General features: G+C 40.8%; 2 protein-coding genes across 2 annotated transcripts in view; one reads left to right on the top strand and one right to left on the bottom strand.

Annotated features, from left to right (window-relative positions):
- Window positions 1-21842, top strand: part of MTR (5-methyltetrahydrofolate-homocysteine methyltransferase) — a 123809-nt gene that overhangs the window by 3808 nt on the left and 98159 nt on the right. The window contains exons 2-3 of the mRNA XM_052641531.1: window positions 9357-9568; window positions 20163-20252. Coding sequence (XP_052497491.1) covers window positions 9357-9568; window positions 20163-20252 — 302 coding nt within the window. The remainder of the gene's footprint in view (window positions 1-9356; window positions 9569-20162; window positions 20253-21842) is intronic.
- On the bottom strand, window positions 125-1057 carry LOC128047698 (small ubiquitin-related modifier 2). Its single transcript, XM_052640039.1, has one exon. The coding sequence runs from the start codon at window positions 992-994 to the stop codon at window positions 707-709; it is 288 nt and encodes a 95-aa protein (XP_052495999.1). The 5' UTR covers window positions 995-1057; the 3' UTR covers window positions 125-706.

Raw genomic sequence — 21842 nt, 5'->3', positions numbered from 1 at the left:
GGAAAAGGTAGAAGAAGCATTGGATTTTTAAGGACCTCAATTGCAGAGGAGTTTTGTATTCAACTGTTATAATTCCCACTCATAGTTGTTTTATTTTTTTTATTTATTTATTTTTTTTAAACAAGAAGTTTATTTAAACAACAAGACGCTTGACTTGAAGGGAAAACTATCTAGGATTCATTTCTTTTAGAGTAATTTATCCCTACTTAAAGACAGATTGCCCTACATGTAACAGCTACGTACAAAAAAGTTATAAAATTGTCCTTGGTTTTACAATGATAAATGAAAAACATTAAAATTCTCCAATCGAACAAGGTATGCAAGAATTTTTATGTTGTTCTTTTTTTGTTAAACAGTGAGAGCAAAATAACTTACTGGAATATAAAGATAAGAGCTGATGAGCATGCCACTAATGGAGAAAAGGGGGTATTTTCACAGAATCAGTATTTTTCCCCATCCCATCTCCATTTGATGTCAATCAAAACATACCATTGGCCATTTAGTTAAAAAAAAAATGCAATATGCTTGTGCACATACACCAGTTACTTTATGTACAATAAAGGAATGGGGAAGGGGAAAATGAAAGAATAGAGAAACTATACTGTAGTAGTCAGGATGTGGTGGAACCAAATTGCGGTTTTCTAATTGAGAATGTCTTCTTGGTCTGGAGGAACAGAATTCTGGAGTAAAGTAGCAGGTTCCCTTTTTAGTAGACACCTCCTGTCTGCTGCTGGAATACATCAATTGTATCTTCATCTTCCATCTCCAACTGTGCAGGTGTGTCTGTTTCATTGATTGGCTGCCCGTCAAATCGGAATCTGATCTGCCTCATTGACAAACCCTGTCGTTCACAATAGGCTTTCATTAGTTTACTAAGTGGTGTATGCCTCTTAATCTTAAACTGCACCACAGAACCATCCTGCCCCGCCACCTTCAAATTAATATGATCGTTGTTCTCAGTCTTGACTCCTTCCTTGGGCTTTTCGTCCGCCATGGCGAGCGCCGGAGTCTCCTCAGCTGCCGCTTCACAAAAGAGGTACCAGGTCCGCACGGAACGAGCCCATAGTTGTTTTAATATGTGTTCCCTTTTACCTCTATTTTCTGTTCACAATTCTCTTGCTCCTGTTTCACATATTTCATCATATTTGTACATTTCCTTGTAGATGCTAGTCTATGTATATATTTTTCATTTATATAAATAGAACCCCAGTAGTTAGCCATTTCTGACTTCCTCACTCAATCAGTAGAGCGATACAGTGGTAGATCTGGTTACCACTCAGTAGTATTCCACACACGAGCATCCTGCACACTTGACTTTGCCATTTTCCAGGGTTGTCTCCAACTTGCGACTTCTCTAATATCCTCTGATGTGTTCTCTATGCCTCAGTGGAGCCTTTGTTTGGGAAATAACACTCAGGAGTGAGACTGTTGAGTTTTCCACACGCTTAATTTTACTGACTCCTGCTAGGTTGCTCTCCAGAATGACTGTATCTGTCTGTGTTCCAAAAAGCAAGGGTTCTGATTTTCTTTGGTACTATCCAATCTTCTAATTACTGCCCATCCATTGCATATATATTGGTTTTGTCTTGTTTTAATTCATGTCTCTCTGATGGCTTGTTGTTGGAGCATCTCTTCATATACTTGTTGAGTATTCAGTTTTTCCCTCCCTTGATTTGCCTATTCACATCTTTTGCCCATTTTTCCGTTTAATTTCTTATTGATTTGTAGGAGCTCCTGGTATATTAGAGATTTTAGTCTCTTTCAGGTTTTTTTTTTTTTCCTTCCTCTGGCTGTGCTGTGTGGTTTGCAGGATCTTGATTCCCTGACCAGGGATCGAACCCTGGGCCCCAGCAGTGAAAGCGCAGAGTCCTAACCACTGGACCTCCAGGAAAGTCCTGGTACCTGTCCGTCTGACATTGCAGAATCTTCCTTCAGTTGTTAATCTGTTTATTACGTTTGTCAGTGGTCACTTTCATTTGACAGAAATCCTTTGTTTTTATATAATCAAATTTACTTAAAAAAAAACATTATAGGTTGAGCTATTTAAGTCTTTAAATGTCTTGCCGTGTGCTAAGTGAGAAGATATTCTATATCTTACTTTCCTTATTTTACAGTATCTTATAGTATGTAATAATATTTGGTAGGCTAAGTAATCTCTTTCTACTTTCCTGAAGTTAATTCTTTCTGAGCTTTTGAAAGTGAAGTTGCTCAGTCGTGTCCGACTCTTTGCAACCCCATGGACTGTAGCCTACCAGGCTCCTCTGTCCATGGGATTTTCCAGGCAATAGTACTGGAGTGGATTGCCATTTCCTTCTGCAGGGGATCTTCCCAACCCAGGGATTGAACCCGGGTCTCCTGCATTGTAGACAGACGCTTTACTGTCTGAGGCACCAGGGCTTTTAGTCTTCCACATAAATTACAGAGTAAGTTGGTCAAGCTTCTTATTTAAAAAATTATATGTTTTCTTTAGAGTTTTTTAAAAAACCTTTTGTCTCTTATGTATATGATAACTCTTAACAAGCTATCAGAATTTATGTGGGGATGGGGTTTTAATGGTAAATGGTGAATTATCTAAAAGATTGAAAACAATTTATATTTCTGATTTGAAAAGTGAATACATTAGAGGCCTCTTGCAAAAATGCTTAGACCTTTTTTGAAAATAGGACAAGTGGGGACACACTCCATTGTCAGATTTGCAGTGAGTAGAGAAAGGCCAAACCAACTCTGATGAAGGATACCAGGGTGGGCGGAGGTAGGGCATTTCTTTTGTTGTTCTGTTAACTTTCCTTTCTTATCTCTGTCTCCTTAAACTCTTGTGTAGTTGGTCAGTGGAGGAGATAGAAGTACAAAGACATGTAAATCATATGGTATTCACTGATCATTTTGGTTGGTGATGATGGTTTTAATTGCTAAGTCGTGTCTGATTCTTGCGACCCCACAGACTGTAACCTGTCAGGATCCTCTGTCCATGTGATTTTTCAGGCAAGCATACTGGAGTGGGCTGCCATTTTCTTCTGCAGGGAATCTTCCTGACCCAGGGATTGAACCCCGGTCTCCTGCATTGCAGGTGGATTCTTGACCTACTGAGCTACCTTCCTGATAAACTACTGACCATTTTGCTGATGCCAAAAGACATATTTCTTTGTAGAAAAACCTGTTTTTTTTCCCTCAAAGTTTTGAATACTTTATTTGTTTATTTTTTAAGACTTTTTTTCACTGTGGGCCATTTTTGTGTTTTTAATTTATTTTTTAATTGGAGGAAGATTGTTTTACAATGTTGTGTTGATTTCTGCCTTACAACAAGAATCAGCCATAATTATACACATATCGTCTCCCTCTTAAAGCCTCCCTCCTCTCCCCCTCCCCACCTCTCTAAGTCATCACAGAGCACCAGGCTGGGCTCCTTGTGTTATAAAGCAACTTCTGTTTTACACTTTATTGTTGTTCAGTCTCCAAGTTGTGTCCAACTCTTTGCAACCCCATGGACTGTAGCACGCCTGGCCTCCCTATCCCTCACCATCTCCCGCAATTTGCCCGAGTTTATGTCCGTTGAATTGGTGATCCTGTGTATATGTTGATGCTGCTTTCTCCATTCATCTCTTCTCTCCTTTTCCCACTGTGTCCACAAGCCCATTCTCTGATTCTGCATCTCCGTTCCTTCCCTGCAGAGAGGTTCATCAATCCTATTTTTCTAGAGTCCGTATATAAGTGTTAAAAATGATATTTGTTTTCTCTTTCTGACTTACTTTACTCTGTTTAAATAGGTTCTAGGTTCATCCACCTCACTAGAACTGACTCAAATTCATTCTTTTTTATGGCTGAGAAATATTCCATTGTTATTTATGTACCACATCTTTATTCATCTGTGGATGGACACCTAGGCTGATTCCATGTCCTGGCTACTGTAGATAGTGCAGCAGTGAACACTGGGGTGCATGTGGCTCTTAGAATTGTGGTTTTTCTCAGGGACTATGCACAGTAGTGGGATTGCTGGATCATACGGTAGTTTTATTCCTAGTTTTTGAAGGAATCTCCATACTGTTCTCCATAGTGCCTGCATCAATTTACATTCCCACCAGCAGTGGAGGAGGGTTCCCTTTTCTCCACATCCTCTGTAATTTTTATTGTTTGTAGATTTTTTTTGATGACGGCCATTCTGACTGGTGTAAGGTGATACCTCATTGTAGTTTTGATTTACACTTTTCTAATAACTAATGATGTTGGGCATCTTTTCATGTGTTTATTGACCACCTGTATGTCTTCTTTGGAGAAATGCCTGTTCAGGTCTTTTGCTCATTTTTTGACCGGGCTGTTTGTTTTTCTGATATTATATTGAGCTGTATGAGCTGCTTATATATTTTGGAGATTAATCCTTGTCAGTTGTTTCGTTTGCAATTTTTTTCCCATTCTGACTGTTGTCTTTTCATCTTGTTTATGGTTTCCTTTGCTGTGCAAAAGCTTTTAAGTTTAATTAGGCCCCATTTGTTTATTTTTGTTTTTATTTCCATTACTCTCAGAGGTGAATCAAAGAGGATCTTGCTTGCTGTGATGTATGTCCAGGAGTATACTGCCTGTGTTTTTCTCAAAGAGGTTTACAGTTTCTGGGCTTACATTTATTTAAGTCTTTAATCCATTTTGAGTTTATTTTTGTGCATGGTGTTAGGAAATGTGCTAGTTTTATTGGTTTACATGTAGCAGTCCAGTTTTCTCAGCACCACTTATTGAAGGGGCTGTCTTTTCTCCATTGTATATTCTTTTATTCTTCCTCCTTTGTCAAAGACAAGGTACCCACAGGTGCATGGGTTTACCTCTGGGCTTTTTATCTTATTCTGTTGGTCTATATTTCTGTTCTTGTGCCAGTACCATTACTGTCTGGATGACTGTAGCTTTGTAGCATAGTGTGAAGTCAGGAAGGTTGATTCTTCCATCTCTCTTTTTCTTTCTCAAGATTGCTTTGGCTATATGAGGTCTTTTGTGTTTCCATACAAATTGTGAAATTGTTCTAGTTCTGTGAAAAATACCATTGATATTGATAGAGATGTCATTGCATCTGTAGATTGTTTTGGGTGGTATGATTATTTTCACAATATGGATTCTTCCAATCCAAGAACATGGTATATCTCTCCATCTGTCTTGTGCCATCTTTGATTTCTTTCATTAGTGTCATATAGTTGTCTGTATACAGGTCTTTTGCCTCTTTAGATAGGTTTATTCCTAGGTATTTTATTCTTTCTGTTGCATTTGTGAATGGGATTGTTTCCTTAATTTTGGATTTTTCATTGTTAGTGAATAGGAATGCAGAGATTTTTGTGTATTAAGTTTAGATCCTGTGACTTCACTATTTTCATTGATTAATTCTAGTAATGTTCTGATGGCATCTTTAGGATTTTCTACGTATAATATTATGTCATCTGCAAACAGTGAGGGTTTTACCTCTTTATTTTCCTTCTGGATTCCTTTTATTTCTTTTTGTTCTCTGCCATGGCTCTGTTTTCCAAAACTGTGTTGAGTAATAGTGGCAAGAGTGGGCACCTCTTTTTGATGTGGACCCTTTCTAAAGTCCTCACTGAATCTGTTACAGCATTGTTTCTGTTTTGTGTTCTGTGTCTTCGGCTCTGAGGCATGCGGGATCTTAGCTCCCCAGCCAGGCATCAAGCCTGTGCCTCCTTCGCTGGAAGGCGAAGGCTTAACCACAGGCCTACCGGGGAGGCCCCTTGAATACCTTGGCTAGCCAGCAGGGACCATTGTGTAGCACGTGGAACCCTGCTCAGTGTTATGTGCCAGGGGAGGGAGGTTTGGGGGAGAATGCTCACATGTGTTTGTATGGCTGAGTCCCTTTGCTGTTCTGAAACTGCCACAACATTGTTACTTGGCTATACAGCATTACAAAATAAAATGTTTAAAGTTTGGGGAAAAACATTTGATTGAAGTCTGCATGAGCTACTCCCTCCTCCAGCCCCTCCGCCACATCCACACCCAGTGTTCCCACCAGGTGGGTGACTCATCCCACATGCCCTCATTTTAGGAAGGCTTGCAGCTACGTTCTTTGGAAAAGAAAGGAATTCAGTTGCGCATGTAGGTTAAAGTTTTTCATCTTTCTTTTTATTCCCCATCTGAAAGGATCTCCATGTAAATGTTTTCGCTGATTATTGTGTTTGCTCTGCCACATTCAAGTTCATCTCTAAACCTGCAAACATGCCATTCCTGCCTCCTGCCCCAACATGAGCAGAACTGAGAGCTTCAGGCTTCCATGATCCTTTTTCTTAACCCACTGGACTTTTAGAGTATAGAAAGCAACCTTTAGAGTTTCGATCCTAGCTCTACTTTTCATTAGCTATGCAATAATAATGACATAATGGGAGTTGCTAACATTTGGGGGGTGATTATGCTAAGGTTATATGTCTCATGACTTCTATGATATGAGAGTTCCAGTTGTTAACAGCTGGAATATGCCTTCAAAGGCATCATCTCGTTCCGTTGTCACATGTCCTGTGATTCTGTCCAGAACCCCATAGCTACTTTTGAGAGCTGGGACTATAACCCACATTTCTTGGCTTTTTTTGTCCTGTCCCCATTACTCTGTGCGACCCCATAGACGGCAGCCCACCAGGCTCCCCGTCCCTGGGATTCTCCAGGCAAGAACACTGGAGTGGGTTGCCATTTCCTTCTCCAATGCATGAAAGTGAAAAGTGAAAGTGAAGTCGCTCAGTCGTGTCTGACTCTTAGCGACCCCATGGACTGCAGCCTACCAGGCCCCTCCGTCCATGGGATTTTCCAGGCAAGAGTACTGGAGTGGGGTGCCACTGCCTTCTCCAAGGCATGAAAGTGAAAAGTGAAAGTGAAGTCGCTCAGTCGTGTCCGACTCGTAGCGACCCCATGGACTGCAGCTTACTTAATCATATCAAATTCTGCATGCTTCTTAGCTGAAGGACAGCCACATCATGGGGTGTCTAAATTAATGCCACCCCTGAATTGCCTTTGTTGACATTGATTGGAAATGACCAGACCACTGCCCGGTTGCCTACCAGTCTTTCTGTAATGCATGTCTCATTAAGCCCTGCCTTTTCTTCACACTTTCAGGAAGTGATTTTTTTCCTTTGGTGCTTGAGGTACTACTGCTCAGATTTTTGAATCTTAACTTTGTTCCTTTTTCAGTTTTCTTACCTCTATTAGCTCAGTAAAAAAAATTAGCCAGTTTTGGAAAGGAATAGTAAACCCTGAAATAAACATAATGCCCTTTGGTAAAGAAACCAGATACCGACAAATTGACTTTACAGGTTGCTAGAACAACCTTTCTGAAGCCTATTAAGGAGTAATTCAGTCAAAATAGCTCTGTAGCCACCATCCATCCCCTGTTTCTTTATAGAATACCTAAGACTCTGGACAGTAAGGTCTGGGTTTTAAATTTGCAACACTGCCAGTTTACAAATATTCATATGTTACTGGTTTGAGGTTTAAATGACCTCTTGTCATCTTTCCTCACTGTTTTGCTGTGTTGGTTTACGAAATACTTAGTGAACACTTAAGTGCTGGATACTGTCCTTGGTGTTGCTAGGGATACAGATGAGTTGGCCTAATCCCAGTCTTCCTCCAAGAGGCTCAAAGAGCTTAGAGCCAGCTGCATTTTACTCCAGCTTTGCTCCCCTCTCAGGAAGCACAGAGCGCATATTGACTAGAGAGGTGGATGTCATTGTGATTTGTTTTGAATAACTTGTAGTAACTTTGGTAGGCAGTAGGGAATTGTTGAAGGTTGGAAGCATTGGAAGCATTGTTGAAGCATTGGAAGCAACTGGTTTAAACATGCTTTTTGGGAAGATGAATCTGGTGCGTAGGATGGATTGGAACATAGGGTGACCAGGTATAGTCACCCTGGTGGTTGAGATGACACTTTGTATAACACTTGATTTTTTTTTTTTTTTAACAAAGCATCTTTGTATCTGATCTCCTTTAACCCATAAGACAATTCCGTGAAGTTGGGGTGAGTAGGCATTGTCTTTCTTAGTTTTCATGGATGCAGACTGAAGCTCAGAGAGGGCCTGTGATGGCTGGATGTGTAGTAATGTCTTGAGGAAAGGGTTGGCACTGGGGATGGAAGGTGGGCCCAATGTGGATGGGATTTTGGATGCTAGAGCTACAGGGCTTGAGATCTGAGTAGATGTTGATTATCAAGGAGAATGAGGAGTCACATAACACTGAGGTTGTCAGGTCAGTCTTCTGCAAAGGGTGATGAATTCATAAAAATAGAGAAATCAGACAGGGAATGTGGCAAGTTTGGTTTTGGATAGCAGATTGAGGGGCAGGCTGTAACAAGTGGACAGCTTGGAATCTGAGTCTTAGATTGGAGGCCATTGTTTTTGATAATTAGAAGGTCATGGGTGACTTTAGGGAGTGATTTCAGTATCGTGGTGGAGGAAGAAGCCACAGCCTGAAGGTAGGTTGAGGTAGAATTGCTGGAGGTGGGAAGGGGTAAACGGGAGGGAGAGTGGGAGTTGTGGGTGGAAGTGAGCACATGCTCTTCTTTAGATGCAGAGGGACCCAAGCTGCAAGAGGATTTTGTGGTGTGTGTGTGTGGGGTGAATTTGAGGAGCTCCCCAAAGAAGACTCTTTTGTACAGGATTAGATGAAATCATCTCTGAGTTAAAAGGATGAGAAGGATTTTGTGCTAAAGGCAAGCAGAGGTCTGGGACAGCAGGTATGGGACGTGTTGTTGAGGGAGCTGAGAAAAGGTGAACCAAAGAAGAGGCTCCAAGTTAGGAATTTGGATGATTCCAATCAGCATGGTTTTGTGGCTTTCCAGTAGTTCTTGGAGACCAGAAAATAGGATTGGAAGGAGTAGGCATTAGGGCTTTTCAAGGCCGAGTAGCCTGTCATGAGTTCTGGTGGTAGTGGAAGAGACTGTCAGACTTAACAGTCTAAATGGCAGTTGGGAATTATTGATGGCTCTCAGCTGTGAAACCAAGTCTTCTTATGTCTTATTCTGGGCGCATGCACAGAACCAGCGGGGAGGGAGTCCTGCAGACCTCCAGCAGCTGGTCTGGGCTTGTAGCAGCTGGCTCTTTGCTGTCTGTTGTGCTCATCTTTGAAACAGGAATACCTACAGCCTACGTTCACCTTGGTGTAGTGCTATACCAGTGATTCTGTGCTGTGTGCAACCTCTTGTTTCATTAAGCATTGTTGTAACTTAATGAAAACATTTTGGGGCAGCGTTTTTCAAAGTCTTCAGAATTGTGAGAATATATCTATGAGCCCCATTTACTCCCTGTTGTGAATTATTGTAATTTAGTCTGCAATCCCTCTCCACACCTATTTTTTTCCTTTCATTTTGGAAACTAACATTTTCACTTTCTTTAAAGCAGGGATGGAGAAGACCCTGCAAGATGAGATTGAAGCTATCCTGCAGGAGAGGATTATGGTGCTTGATGGAGGTATGGGGACCATGATCCAGCGGCACAAGCTGAGTGAAGAAGACTTCCGAGGACAAGAATTTAAAGATCATGCCAGGCCCCTGAAAGGCAACAATGACATTTTAAGTATAACTCAGCCCAGTGTCATTTACCAAATCCATAAGGTAAAGCTTCCTTGAGTTCTTATATTTTTATCTATCATTCTGCAAGTCCTTTGGTGTCCTGAGGGCAGACCACTGTGCTGAGTGCTCTGGGGGAGACAGAGAAAGGGGTGATTTATTCAGAAAGAGGTGGCTTATTCAGAAAGCAGGTTTCAGTTCAGTTTGGCCTCTCAGTCATCTTGGCGACCCCATGGACGGCAGCATGCCAGGCTTCCCTGTCTATCACCAACTCCTGGAGCTTGCTTAGACTCATGTCCATAGAGTCGGTGATGCCATCCAACCATCTCATCCTCTGTTGTCCCCTTCTCCTCCTGCCTTCAGTCTTTCCCAGCATCAGGGTCTTTTCCAGTGAGTCAGTTCTTCGCATCAGGTGGCCAAAGTATTGGAGCTTCAGCATCAGTCTGTCCAGTGAATATTCAGGCCTGATTTCCCTTGGGGCACCTAATATACTACAGCAGCCCCAGTGATGTGAAACTGAAAGGTAATTGTTATTCTCATTTTGTAGATTTGAAAACTGAGCATCTCAGAGGTTAAATAACTGGCGATACAGAGGATCGCTAACTTGAAATCCCATGTTCTTTCATCTCATTTTTCTGTCTAGCTAGCCAACATAAAGAGATCAGAAGCAGGTAACTGGCTATTGCTAGACTTTTAAAAATAAACATAAAACTAAATTGTTTTATAGGTTATCATAGGAATTTTGTAGAACTATGGCTAAAAGAAATAATAAGTTGAATTAATCTGTTTTCTTGGTCTGGATCAATTTGAAGGACAAAGTGACTTTAATGAGAAAATTTTCTCTTTGGAGTAGGGCATTGTTATAGGTATTTCAGACTTCTTTTAAAAATTGCAGTATAACTGACAAATAACATTAGCTACAGGTGTACAACGTAATGATTAGATATTAGTATATGTTACAAAATGGTCACCACGGTAAGTCTAGGTAATATCTGTTACCATACATAGTTACAGTTTTTTTCTTGTGATGAAGATTTTTAAGATCTATCTTCTTAGCAACTTATAGTGGTATTAACTATCGTCTTCATGCTGTGCAGTACATCCTCGTGACTTTCTTTATACCTAGAAGCTTGTACCTTTTGAGCCCCTTATCCCTTTCCCCCACTGTCCACTCCCCAACTTCTGGCAACCACCTTTCTTCCTTTTTATAGCTCAGTTATATTCCATTACATATACATATGACATTTCCTGTTTTCATTCACCTGTCAGTAGACACTTGGTTTGTCTCCATGTGTTGACAACTGTAAGTAATGTTACAGTGAACATGGGTACATCTTTTTTTTAAAACTTTATCTAACTGGAGGTTAATTGCTTTACAGTGTTGTGTTGGTTTCTGCCATGTGTGAACATGAATCAGCCGTAGGTGTACTCATGTCCCCTCCTCCTTCGGCCTCCCTCCGACCTCCCTCCCCTTCAGCTGTCACAGAGTACTGGGCTGAGCTGCCTGTGCCTGACAGCAGATTCCCCCTGGCTGTGCCCCACGTGGGAATGCGTATGTTTCATTGCTGCTCTTTCAGCTCATCCTTCCCCTCCTCCTGCTGGGTCCACATGTCTGTCCTCTGTGCCTCCATCTCCATTCCTGCCCAGCAAATAGATTTATCAGCACCACTGTTTTAGATTCCATATGTATGTGTTAATATACGATATTTGTTTTTCTCTTTCTGACTTACTTCACTCTGTGTGACAGACTGTAGGTTCATCTGCCTCACTAGAATGGACTCATTCATTCCTTTTTAATGGCTGAATCATATTCCATTGTATGTGTGTACCACATCTTCTTTATCCATCCATCTGTCGCTAGACATCTGGGCTACCTCCATGTCCTGGCTATTGTTAATTGTGCTGCAGTGAACACTGGGATGTGTGTGTCTTCTAGAACTGTGGTTTTCTCAGGGTATATGTCCAGTAGTGGGATTGCTGGGTCATAGGTAGTTTTATTCCTAGTTTTTTAAGGAATCTCCATAGTGGCTGCATCAATTTACATTCTTACCAACTGTGCAAGAGATTCCCTTTTCTCCACATCCTCTCCAGCATTTGTTGTTTGTAGATTTTTGATAATGGCCATTCTGATTGTTGTGAGGTGATACCTCATTGTAGGTTTGGTTGCATTTTTCTTTTTTTTTTTTTTTTAATCTCTTTGTTGTTCCTTTTAATGTAATCTTGAAAAATTCAAATAGTGAAATCTACTAGTAGGCATTCCATAACCTATTATATAAACTCTGATTTTCAAAATTTTATCAGGTTTGTTTGTTTTTTTTTTACTTCATTTTGCTTTACAATACTGTATTGGTTTTGCCATACATTGACATGAATCAGCCACAGGTGTACATGAGTTCCCAATCCTGAACCCCCCTCCCACCTCCCACCCCATATCATCTCTCTGGATCATCCCTGTGCACCAGCCCCAAGCATCCTGTATCCTGTATCAAACATAGACTGGCGATTCATTTCTTACATGATAGTATACATGTTTCAATGCCATTCTCCCAAATCATCCCACCCTCTCCCTCTCCCACAGAGTCCAAAAGTCTGTTCTATATATCTGTGTCTCTTTTGCTGTCTCGCATACAGGGTTATCATTACCATCTTTCTAAATTCCATATATATGTGTTAGTATATTGTATTGGTGTTTTTCTTTCTGGCTTACTTCACTCTGTATAATAGGTTCCAGTTTCATCCACCTCATTAGAACTGATTCAAATACATTTTTCTAATAGTAAATGGTGTTGAGCATTTTTTTCATGTCCTTATTAGCCATCTGTATGTCTTCTTTGGAGAAATGTCCGTTCACGTCTTCTGCTCATTTTTTTGGTTGGGTTGTTTTTCTGATATTGAGCTGCATGCACTGCTTGTATATTTTAGAGGTTAATCCTTTGTCAGTTGCTTTATTTGCAATTATTTTCTCCTATTCTGAGGGTTGTCTTTTCATCTTGTTTATGGTTTCCTTTGCTGTGCAGAAAAGCTTTTAAGTTTAATTAGTCCAGTTTGTTTATCTTTGTTCTTATTTTACTCTAGAAGGTGGGTTATAGAGGATCTTGCTGTGATTTGTATCAAAGAGTGTTCTATCCGTGTTTTCTTCTAAGAGTTTTATAGTTTCTGGTCTTACATTTAAGTCCTTAATCCATTTTGAGCTTATTTTTGTGTGTTGTTAGGAAGTGTTCTAATTTCATTCTTTTACACCTAGCTGTCCAGTTTTCCCAGCACCACTTATTAAAGGGACTATCTTTTCTCCATTGTATATTCTTTCCTCCTTTGTCAAAGATAAGGTACCTATAGGCACATGGGCTTATCTCTGGGCTTTCTGAGAGAAGCAAGCAACCAAAGGAACCGTAACCGATTCTGTGAGCCATTCAGTTTCACTGTACTGACTGTGTGTTCTTAGACATGCACGGCTTAATATTTGAAACAAGCATGCTACTGGCAGGATCAACCAAGTATCTTCTATCTTTTTGAGTTAGTGGTTTTAGTTGGATAATACCTAGAAATAAAATTGCTGGGTCATATAGTAGTTCTATTTTTAATTTTTTGAGGAGTTACCATTCTATTTTCCATAGAGGTTGTGCAAACTGTACATTCCCTTTACATTCCCGCAAGAGTTCCCTTTTCTGTATCTCTGTACCAACACTTGTTTTTTCTTGCCTGTTTGGTAAAAGCCATTCTGATCGGTGAGCTCTGATATTGTGATTTTGATTTGCAGTAAGGATGCTGACTGTCTTTTCATGAGCCTGTTGGCCATCTGTATGTCTTCCTTGGAAAAATCTCTGTCCTGGTCTCCTGCGCATGTTCCCTTTTTGGCCACGCCATGCTGCATATGGAATCTCAGTTCCCTGACCAGGGATTGAACTGTACCCCCTGCAGTGGAAGTGTCGAGTCTTAGCCACTGGACTGCCAGGAAAGTCCTGTATTCTGCCCATTTTTTTTTTTGAATTGGTTTGTTTGTATTTTTTTTGTTAGTTACTGAATTGTATGAATTCTTTATTTTGGATATCCATATTAGATACATGATTTGCAAATATTTTCTCCAATTCAGTAGATTGCCTTTTCATTTTATTGCTTGTTTCTTTTGCTGTGTAGATGCTTTTTAGTTTGATGTAGTCCCACTTGTTTATTTTTATTTTTGGTGCCTTTCAAACTCTGCTTAAGGAAATCACTTAAACGAATGATTAAATGATTCATTGAGGCTGGAAGGAACCTTCTCTTGGCTGGTCAAGACTTTGTTCTAGATAAGATGCAGAATAGTTTTCATTTGAAGAAAAACTAGCAATACCTTTCCTTTGTTCTAATAGAAATTGTCAGTACTAGAAGATTTAAAATTGGTTCTTGAATAGGTTGATTCTACAAGTTTTTCTGCTAGGCCTTCTAATATGTAGTCAAATTGCATTATAAAATTCCAGTACATTGTATATTGGGAATGCCATCATGGGTATGAATTGCTTGATACAGTTACAATTATTACGCTTGCATGCTCAGTCATGTCCAACTCTTTGCGACCCCATGGACTGTAGCCTGCCAGGCTCCGTGGGATTGTCCAGGCAAGAATACTGGAATGGGTTGCCATTTCTATCTCCAGGGATCTCCCTGATCCAGGGATTGAACCTGTGTCTCCTTCATCCCCTGCATTGCAGGAGAATTCTTTACACTGAGCCACCAGGGAAGCCCAATATGGATACAAACATCAGTTCTTATCATGCAGTTGGTGAAGTCACCACCCTTCCCCAACCATTAGCTTCCTGAGGATACTAATTTATGCCTATTTTTCACTACTGAATTCCAACTGCTTAGAACAGTATCTTGCACAAAGTAAGTCAGTAAATATTTTTCAAGAGGGTGAATCTTTGTCTTCTTTGTTAGATAGGCAACTACAAAGAACAGCAAGTTTCCCGGGATAGGGACATGAATCAAACGGCAGTAAATACAGTAAGGTGTATCTGGCTATCCCATTTGTGTGGGATATTGATTTGCTTGAGTTCTCTGGATGTAGAGACTATGTCGTGTTCATGGATGAGGAAGGAAAAAAGACTAGGTCTTTTCACACTTAGTTATTTCTAGTAGTATTACTGACCATAGAGCTGATCCCTTGATCTTTAATTTTAACAGAATGTCCAGGCTCTATACAAGGTGTAAGTCTCTGACACTAAGCTGTTCTGATTGTAGTGTAGGTGCCTGACTTTCAGCTTCTGGTTGGGGAGGCATCCATTTCAAAGGCATGCTTGTCTATAAACACCCTGCCAGCTGTATGAAACGGCTGCTGCTGACTAACCGACTAGCAACCAGGCTTCTCCCACCATGAAGTTCCTCTTGGAGAAAGCCCTGGGTAACATAAATGAGTGACCCTACCTTTTCCTTCCTGAACCCTAATTCCTACTGTTAGGTTTTAAGTTCTTCAGTAAAGAGTGAACCCACAATATTCTAAACATCTACCTTGATCCCAATGAAGGCAGAACCCTGGTCCTCTCAGTTATTTCCCTCCAACCCCCAGCTACCTCACTGCGTGATCCACATTGTCAAAGGCTTTGGCATAGTCAATAAAGCAGAAATAGATGTTTCTCTGGAACTCTCTTGCTTTTTCCATGATCCAGCAGATGTTGGCAATTTGATCTCTGGTTCCTCTGCCTTTTCTAAAACCAGCTTGAACGTCAGGAAGTTCATGGTTCACGTATTGCTGAAGCCTAGCTTGGAGAATTTTGAGCATTACTTTACTAGCATGTGAGATGAGTGCAATTGTGTGGTAGTTTGAGCATTCTTTGGCATTGCCTTTCTTTGGGGTTGGAATGAAAACTGACCTTTTCCAGTCCTGTGGCCACTGCTGAGTTTTTCAAATTTGCTGGTATATTGAGTGCAGCACTTTCACATCATCATCTTTCAGGATTTGAAAGAGCTCAACTGGAATTCCATCACCTCCACTAGCTTTGTTCGTAGTGATGCTTTCTAAGGCCCACTTGACCTCACATTCCAGGATGTCTGGCTCTAGATGAGTGATCACACCATCGTGATTTCCGGGTCGTGAAGATCTTTTTTGTACAGTTCTTCTGTGTATTCTTGCCACCTCTTCTTAATATCTTCTGCTTCTGTTAGGTCCATACAGTTTCTGTCCTTTATTGAGCCCATCTTTGCATGAAATGTTCCCTTGGTATCTCTAATTTTCTTGAAGAGATCTCTAGTCTTTCCCATTCTGTTCTTTTCCTCTGTTTCTTTGCATTGATAACTGAAGAAGGCTTTCTTATCTCTTCTTGCTATTCTTTGGAACTCTGCATTCAGATGCTTATATCTTTCCTTTTCTCCTTTGCTTTTCACTTCTCTTCTTTTCACAGCTATTTGTAAGGCCTCCCCAGACTGCCATTTTGCTTTTTTGCATTTCTTTTCCATGGGGGTGGTCTTGATCCCTGTCTCCTGTACAGTGTCACAAACCTCATTCCATAGTTCATCAGGCACTCTATCTATCAGATCTAGTCCCTTAAATCTATTTCTCACTTCCACTGTATAACCATAAGGGATTTGATTTAGGTCATATCTGAATGGTCTAGTGGTTTTCCCTACGTACTTCAGTTTGAGTCTGAATTTGGTAATAAGGAGTTCATGATCTGAGCCATAGTCAGCTCCTGGTCTTGTTTTTGTTGACTGTATAGAGCTTCTCCATCTTTGGCTGCAAAGAATATAATCAACCTGATTTCGGTGTTGACCATCTGGTGATGTCCATGTGTAGAGTCTTCTCTTGTGTTGTTGGAAGAGGGTGTTTGCTATGACCAGTGCATTTTCTTGGCAAAACTCTTATTAGTCTTTTCCCTGCTTCATTCCTCATTCCAAGGCCAAATTTGCCTGTTACTCCAGGTGTTTCTTGCCTTCCTACTTTTGCATTCCAGTCCCCTGTAATGAAAAGGACATCTTTTTTGGGTGTTAGTTCTAAAAGGTCTTCTAGATCTTCATAGAATGGTTCAACTTCAGCTTCTTCAGCATTACAGTCAGGGCATAGACTTGGATTATCGTGATATTGAATGGTTTGCCTATGCCAAAGCCTTTGACTGTGTGGATCACAATAAACTGTGGAAATTTCTGAAAGAGATGGGAATACCAGACCACCTGACCTGCCTCTTGAGAAATCTGTATGCAGGTCAGGAAGCAACAGTTAGAACTGGACATGGAACAACAGACTGGTTCCAAATAGGAAAAGGAGTGCGTCAAGGCTGTATATTGTCCCCCTGCTTATTTAACTTATATGCAGAGTACATCATGAAAAACACTGGACTGGAAGAAACACAAGCCAGAATCAAGATTGCCGGGAGAAATATCAATAACCTCAGATATGCAGATGACACCACCCTTTTGGCAGAAAGTGAAGAAGAACTAAAAAGCCTCTTGATGAAAGTGAAAGAGGAGAGTGAAAAAGTTGGCTTAAAGCTCAACATTCAGAAAACGAAGATCATAGCATCCGGTCCCATCACTTCACGGCAAATAGATGGGGAAACAGTGGAAACAGTGTCAGACTTTATTTTTTTGGGCTCCAAAATCCCTGCAGATGGTGACTGCAGCCATGAAATTAAAAGACGCTTACTCCTTGGGAGAAAACTTATGACCAACCTAGACAGCATATTCAAAAGCAGAGACATTACTTTGCTGACTAAGGTCCATCTAGTCAAGGCTGTGGTTTTTCCAGTGGTCATGTATGGATGTGAGAGTTGGACTGTGAAGAAGGCTGGGCACTGAAGAATTGATGCTTTTGAACTGTGGTGTTGGAGAAGACTCTTGAGAGTCCCTTGGACTGCAAGGAGATCCAACCAGTCCACCCTAAAGGAGATCAGTCCTGGGTGTTCATTGGAAGGACTGATGCTGAGGCTAAAACTCCAATACTTTGGCCACCTCATGCGAAGAGTTGACTCATTGGAAAAGACTCTGATGCTGGGAGGGATTGGGGGCAGGAGGAGCAGGGGACGACAGAGGATGAGATGGCTGGATGGCATCACTGACTCGATGGACGTGAATCTGAGTGAACTCTGGGAGTTGGTGATGGACAGGGAGGCCCGGCGTGCTGCGATTCATGGGGTCGCAAAGAGTCGGACACAATTGAGCGACTGAACTGAACTGAACTGAACCTCACTGTGTGGCCTGAGCGTGCCTGTACCCTTTAGGACCTGTGGATAGTAGGACCTTTTTGTTTTTTCAAAACTTCCCTGATAGTAATTGCTGAGCTGAGTCTTGCAATTGTGATAAGAACCGCTAGGGTCAGTCAGGCCGTGGCATTGGCTCTGTCCTGGCTCAGCACTGGGGGTAAGGGCCCAGATGAATGCCTCATGGATTTCCTAGCCCATTGTTGTTGTTAGGCTGAGACCTACAGGAACTGATATTTAAAACACCTGTAGGTAGCCTCTGGCTGTGTTGTCATTAACGGCCTCCTTTAATCTTGACAGCTTTTACAGAAGAAAACTGAGTAAGTTTCTTAAGTAATTAAGAAAACTGAGGAGCAGAGTAATTAAGTAATTAAGTAGCTTGCCCACATCCATCCCTGTTTTTTTGTTTAAACTTTTAACTTTATGTTGGAGCATAGCTGACTAACAGTGTTGTGATAGTTTCAGGTGCACAGCAGAGTGACTCAGCCTTACATGTATGTGTATCCATTCTCCCTCAAACTCCTCTCCCATCCTGGCTGCACGTGAGATTGAGCAAAGGTCCCTGTGCTACACAGTAGGTCCTTGTTGTGTATCCATTTTTAATATAGCAGTCACATGTGTTTTAATTGGTGAGAATAGGCTTGGAATCTTGGGGTGTCATATCCCGAGCCCATGAGTGGGATATTATTCCAGGAAAGAAGGTGGAGAGAAAAGGTAAAAAGCTAGAAAAAACACCTTATAAACGTCATATTATGGAAAATTTTAAACCTATGCAGAATTGGAGAAAATAACTGGGAATTTAGAAATACTCTCTGCCTAATTATAGAGATAATATGTGTTCATTGTTATAAAAATAAAATGTCTAGCTCGATAGAAAAACATAAAAGAAAATAAAAACCACCTGGAATATCAGTATGTGTATTTATGCTCAGTTACTCAGTCATGTCCAGCTCTGTGACCCCATGGTTTGTAAATTCAGTAGCAAGACATACTTGCCATTCACATATTTTAATTTATATTTCAGACTAGTTTTCTGTATTTGGGTTTTTAAAATTAAATTGGGATTATTATTATTCCATACTATTTTATAATTTGCATTTTTTAATACCATTAGTATTAAATATTCTAAGACATGGTTTTAATAACTTTATTCTATACACATATCACCGTTTGCTTAATTTAACCTTATTTTTAGGCATTAAGGTTGTTTTCAGTTTTTCTTTCCCTTTTTTGAAAAGCTAAATTTTATTTTGTTCTGATAAAACAGAACCCATAGTTAAGAATAAATTCCCTTTTAACCACTACTCCAAATTTCTATTTTTTTCCCCAGAGATAACCACTTATACTAGTGGTGTATGTCTTTCCAAATCATTTGTTATGCATTTATGCATAAGTGTATATGTATGTGTATACTAGAAAACTCAATACTATTTGTATGTGTGTATATTTTAAATTTAATGGTGTTCTATTTTGTTTTTCTACTGAACAGTGTTTTTGGAGATGTTTCCATATTCGTAGATATTTATACACAGTGTTGTTGTTGTTTTGCCTATTTTTTGGCTGCTTGTTGCATGCAGGATCTTAGTTCCCCGACCAGGGATCAAACCCATATCCCCTGCAGTGAAAACAGAGTTTTAACCACTGGGCCACCAGGGAACTCCCCACACGTGGTGTTTTTTAGCTGCCACATAACATGTAATAAAATGGACATATTATAGTTTATTTAGCCGTTTCCCTATTGATGAGTATTTAGGCTGTTTGTGACTTAAAAGTGTGTAAATCTTGGAATTTATTGCTAGATATTTCTACAAACTGGCTTACGTGGGGTTGAGTTTACTCAGTGTTGGAAAATCAGGAGTTTACTCAGTGTTGGAAAATTCACCAGAGTGTTTATCAGATTGAGACAGAATGAAACAAGGAAGAAAGATTTCAAACAGGGAGAACAGGAGGACGCCAAGGTCCTCGGGGTTTAGTGAGGGTTCTGATCTGGCTCAGCCAGGAGCTGTGGGCTGAAGCAGCTGTGGTGAGAATCAAGATTGCAGCAAGAGGGGCCTTCTCAACAGAATCCTAACTGTGCTGAAGCTGGGACATGGCAGAGGAGCAGACGGAATATTTGTTGAGGGCCATCATGTGCCAGAAGCTTGATGTGTGATCTGTACTATCATCTGGTCACCAGTGAAGCAGGGTTATAATACTTTCAGATGACGAAACTAAAGCTCAGAGTTTTAAGGAACTCGACTCAGTTCACACCACATTTGAACTTTGTCTGACTTCAAGTTCTGTTTTATTTATACCACACGCCTTTCTGTGAAATCCCTATATCCTTTTGTGTCTCTGTCCTGTATCTACTGCAGTGTTTTGCACTTAGTAAGTAGTCAAAACGTATTTGGTGAAGATGGTGAGGAAAAGGCAAGTTTACTATTAGGAGGCAGGGATTCTGTAACTCATAGCATTGATATGACTTTCTCTTGTTGCAGGATTACCTCCTAGCTGGGGCAGATATCATTGAAACAAATACTTTCAGCAGCACTGCTATTGCCCAAGCTGACTATGGCCTGGAACACTTGGTAAGGATTTCATTTTCCCTTGTATCTAAGATAGTTATGAGCGTTTACTGTTGGTAGTTGCTAGTGAGAAAGCCAGCCAAACCTGCAGGGTCAAGCCAGTGTCTAGTTATCTATTGTTTGTGGTCAGACAGAGCAAATGGTTGGAATCTCTTCTGCTTGTAAACATAACTGCCCAGTCATTTTCCAGCTGGCTTCTTTTGTGGACAAGTGACAATCAAATAAAAATGATGCTTATTATGCAGTAATTGAATAAAAGCGTAATGACTGGCCATGTGTGCAGTTTTGTGAAGCCTTTTTAAACTGAGTGACAGATCTGGTTTCCTTTTTTAAAAAAATTGTGGCAAAATACATGTAACATATAATTTACCGTTTTAACCATGTTTAAGTGTGCAGTTCAGTGGCATTACGTACATTCACATTGTTGTGCCACCATTACCACCATCTATCCACGCAACACTTTATCTTGTAAAACATTAAACTCTGTACCCATTAAACAATAATTCCCAATTTTCCCTTCCCCTAGCCCCTAGAAACCACCATTCTGCTTTCTGTCTTTGTGAATTTAGCTCCCCTAGCTGCCTCACCTAAGTGGATTATCAGTATTTGTCCTTTTGTGACTGGCTTATTTCACTTAATGTCGCTTAAGGTTCACTCATGCTGTAGCATGCGTTGGAGTATCTTTCCTTTTTCAAAGTTGAATAGTATCCCATTGTATGGATATACCATATTCTGTTTATTCTTTCATCCACTATTGGATACTTAGGTTGGTTCTACCTCTTGGCTGTTGTGGACAATGTTACTCTGAGCGCGGTATACAGATAACCTGTTTTGCATGTGTGCTCACATTTCTTTCGAATGTATACCCAGATAGCGTTGCTGAGCTGTGCAGTAATTCTGTTTAATTTTTTGCAAAACTGCCACCCTGTTTGCTGCAGTACCTGCATCATTTTATGTATCCGCCAACAGCGTACAAGGGTTCCAGTTTTCCCCCCTTTGCCAGCATTTGTCCTGTTTCTGTTTTTTTTGTTTGTTTGTTTTTTAATGATTTTATTTATTTATTTTTGGCTGTGCTGAGTCTTCGTTGCTGTGCAGGCTTTTCTCTAGTTGTAGTGAGGGGGAGGTCTGCTCTCTAGCTGTGGTGCTCAGGCTTCTCATTGCAGTGACTTCTGCTGCAGACCACAAGAGAAGTGCGGGCTTCAGGAGTCGCAGCTCCTGGGCTCTAGAGCACAGAATTAATAGTTGTGGTACACGGGCTTAGTTGCCCTGAGGCATGTGGGATCTTCCTGCTTAGAGGATCAAGCCCATGTCTCCTGCATTTGCAGGCGGATTCTTTATCGCTGAGCACCAGGGAAGCCCTGGTTTTGTTTCTGTTTTGTCCTCATAGTAGGCTTCCCTGTGCTTCCCTCGTGGCTCAGAGGTTAAAGCGTCTGCCTGCAACGCGGGAGACCTGGGGTGGGTTGGGAAGATCTCCTGGAGAAGGAAATGGCACCCCACTCCAGTATTCTTGCCTGGAGAATCCCATGGACGAGGAGCCTGGTGGGCTACAGTCCACGGGTTGCAAAGAGTCGGACACGACTGAGCGACTTCACT

Source organism: Budorcas taxicolor, chromosome 5 (assembly GCF_023091745.1).
Source record: "Budorcas taxicolor isolate Tak-1 chromosome 5, Takin1.1, whole genome shotgun sequence".
Classification (NCBI taxonomy): Eukaryota; Metazoa; Chordata; class Mammalia; order Artiodactyla; family Bovidae; genus Budorcas; species Budorcas taxicolor.
The sequence above is the reverse complement of the archived record's forward strand: the minus strand, read 5'-3'. Positions and strand labels throughout refer to the sequence as shown.

What these genes read in the sequence shown, in the direction of transcription:
- LOC128047698 (XM_052640039.1), bottom strand. Translation starts at nt 994, where the DNA reads ATGGCGGACGAAAAGCCCAAGGAAGGAGTCAAGACTGAGAACAACGAT.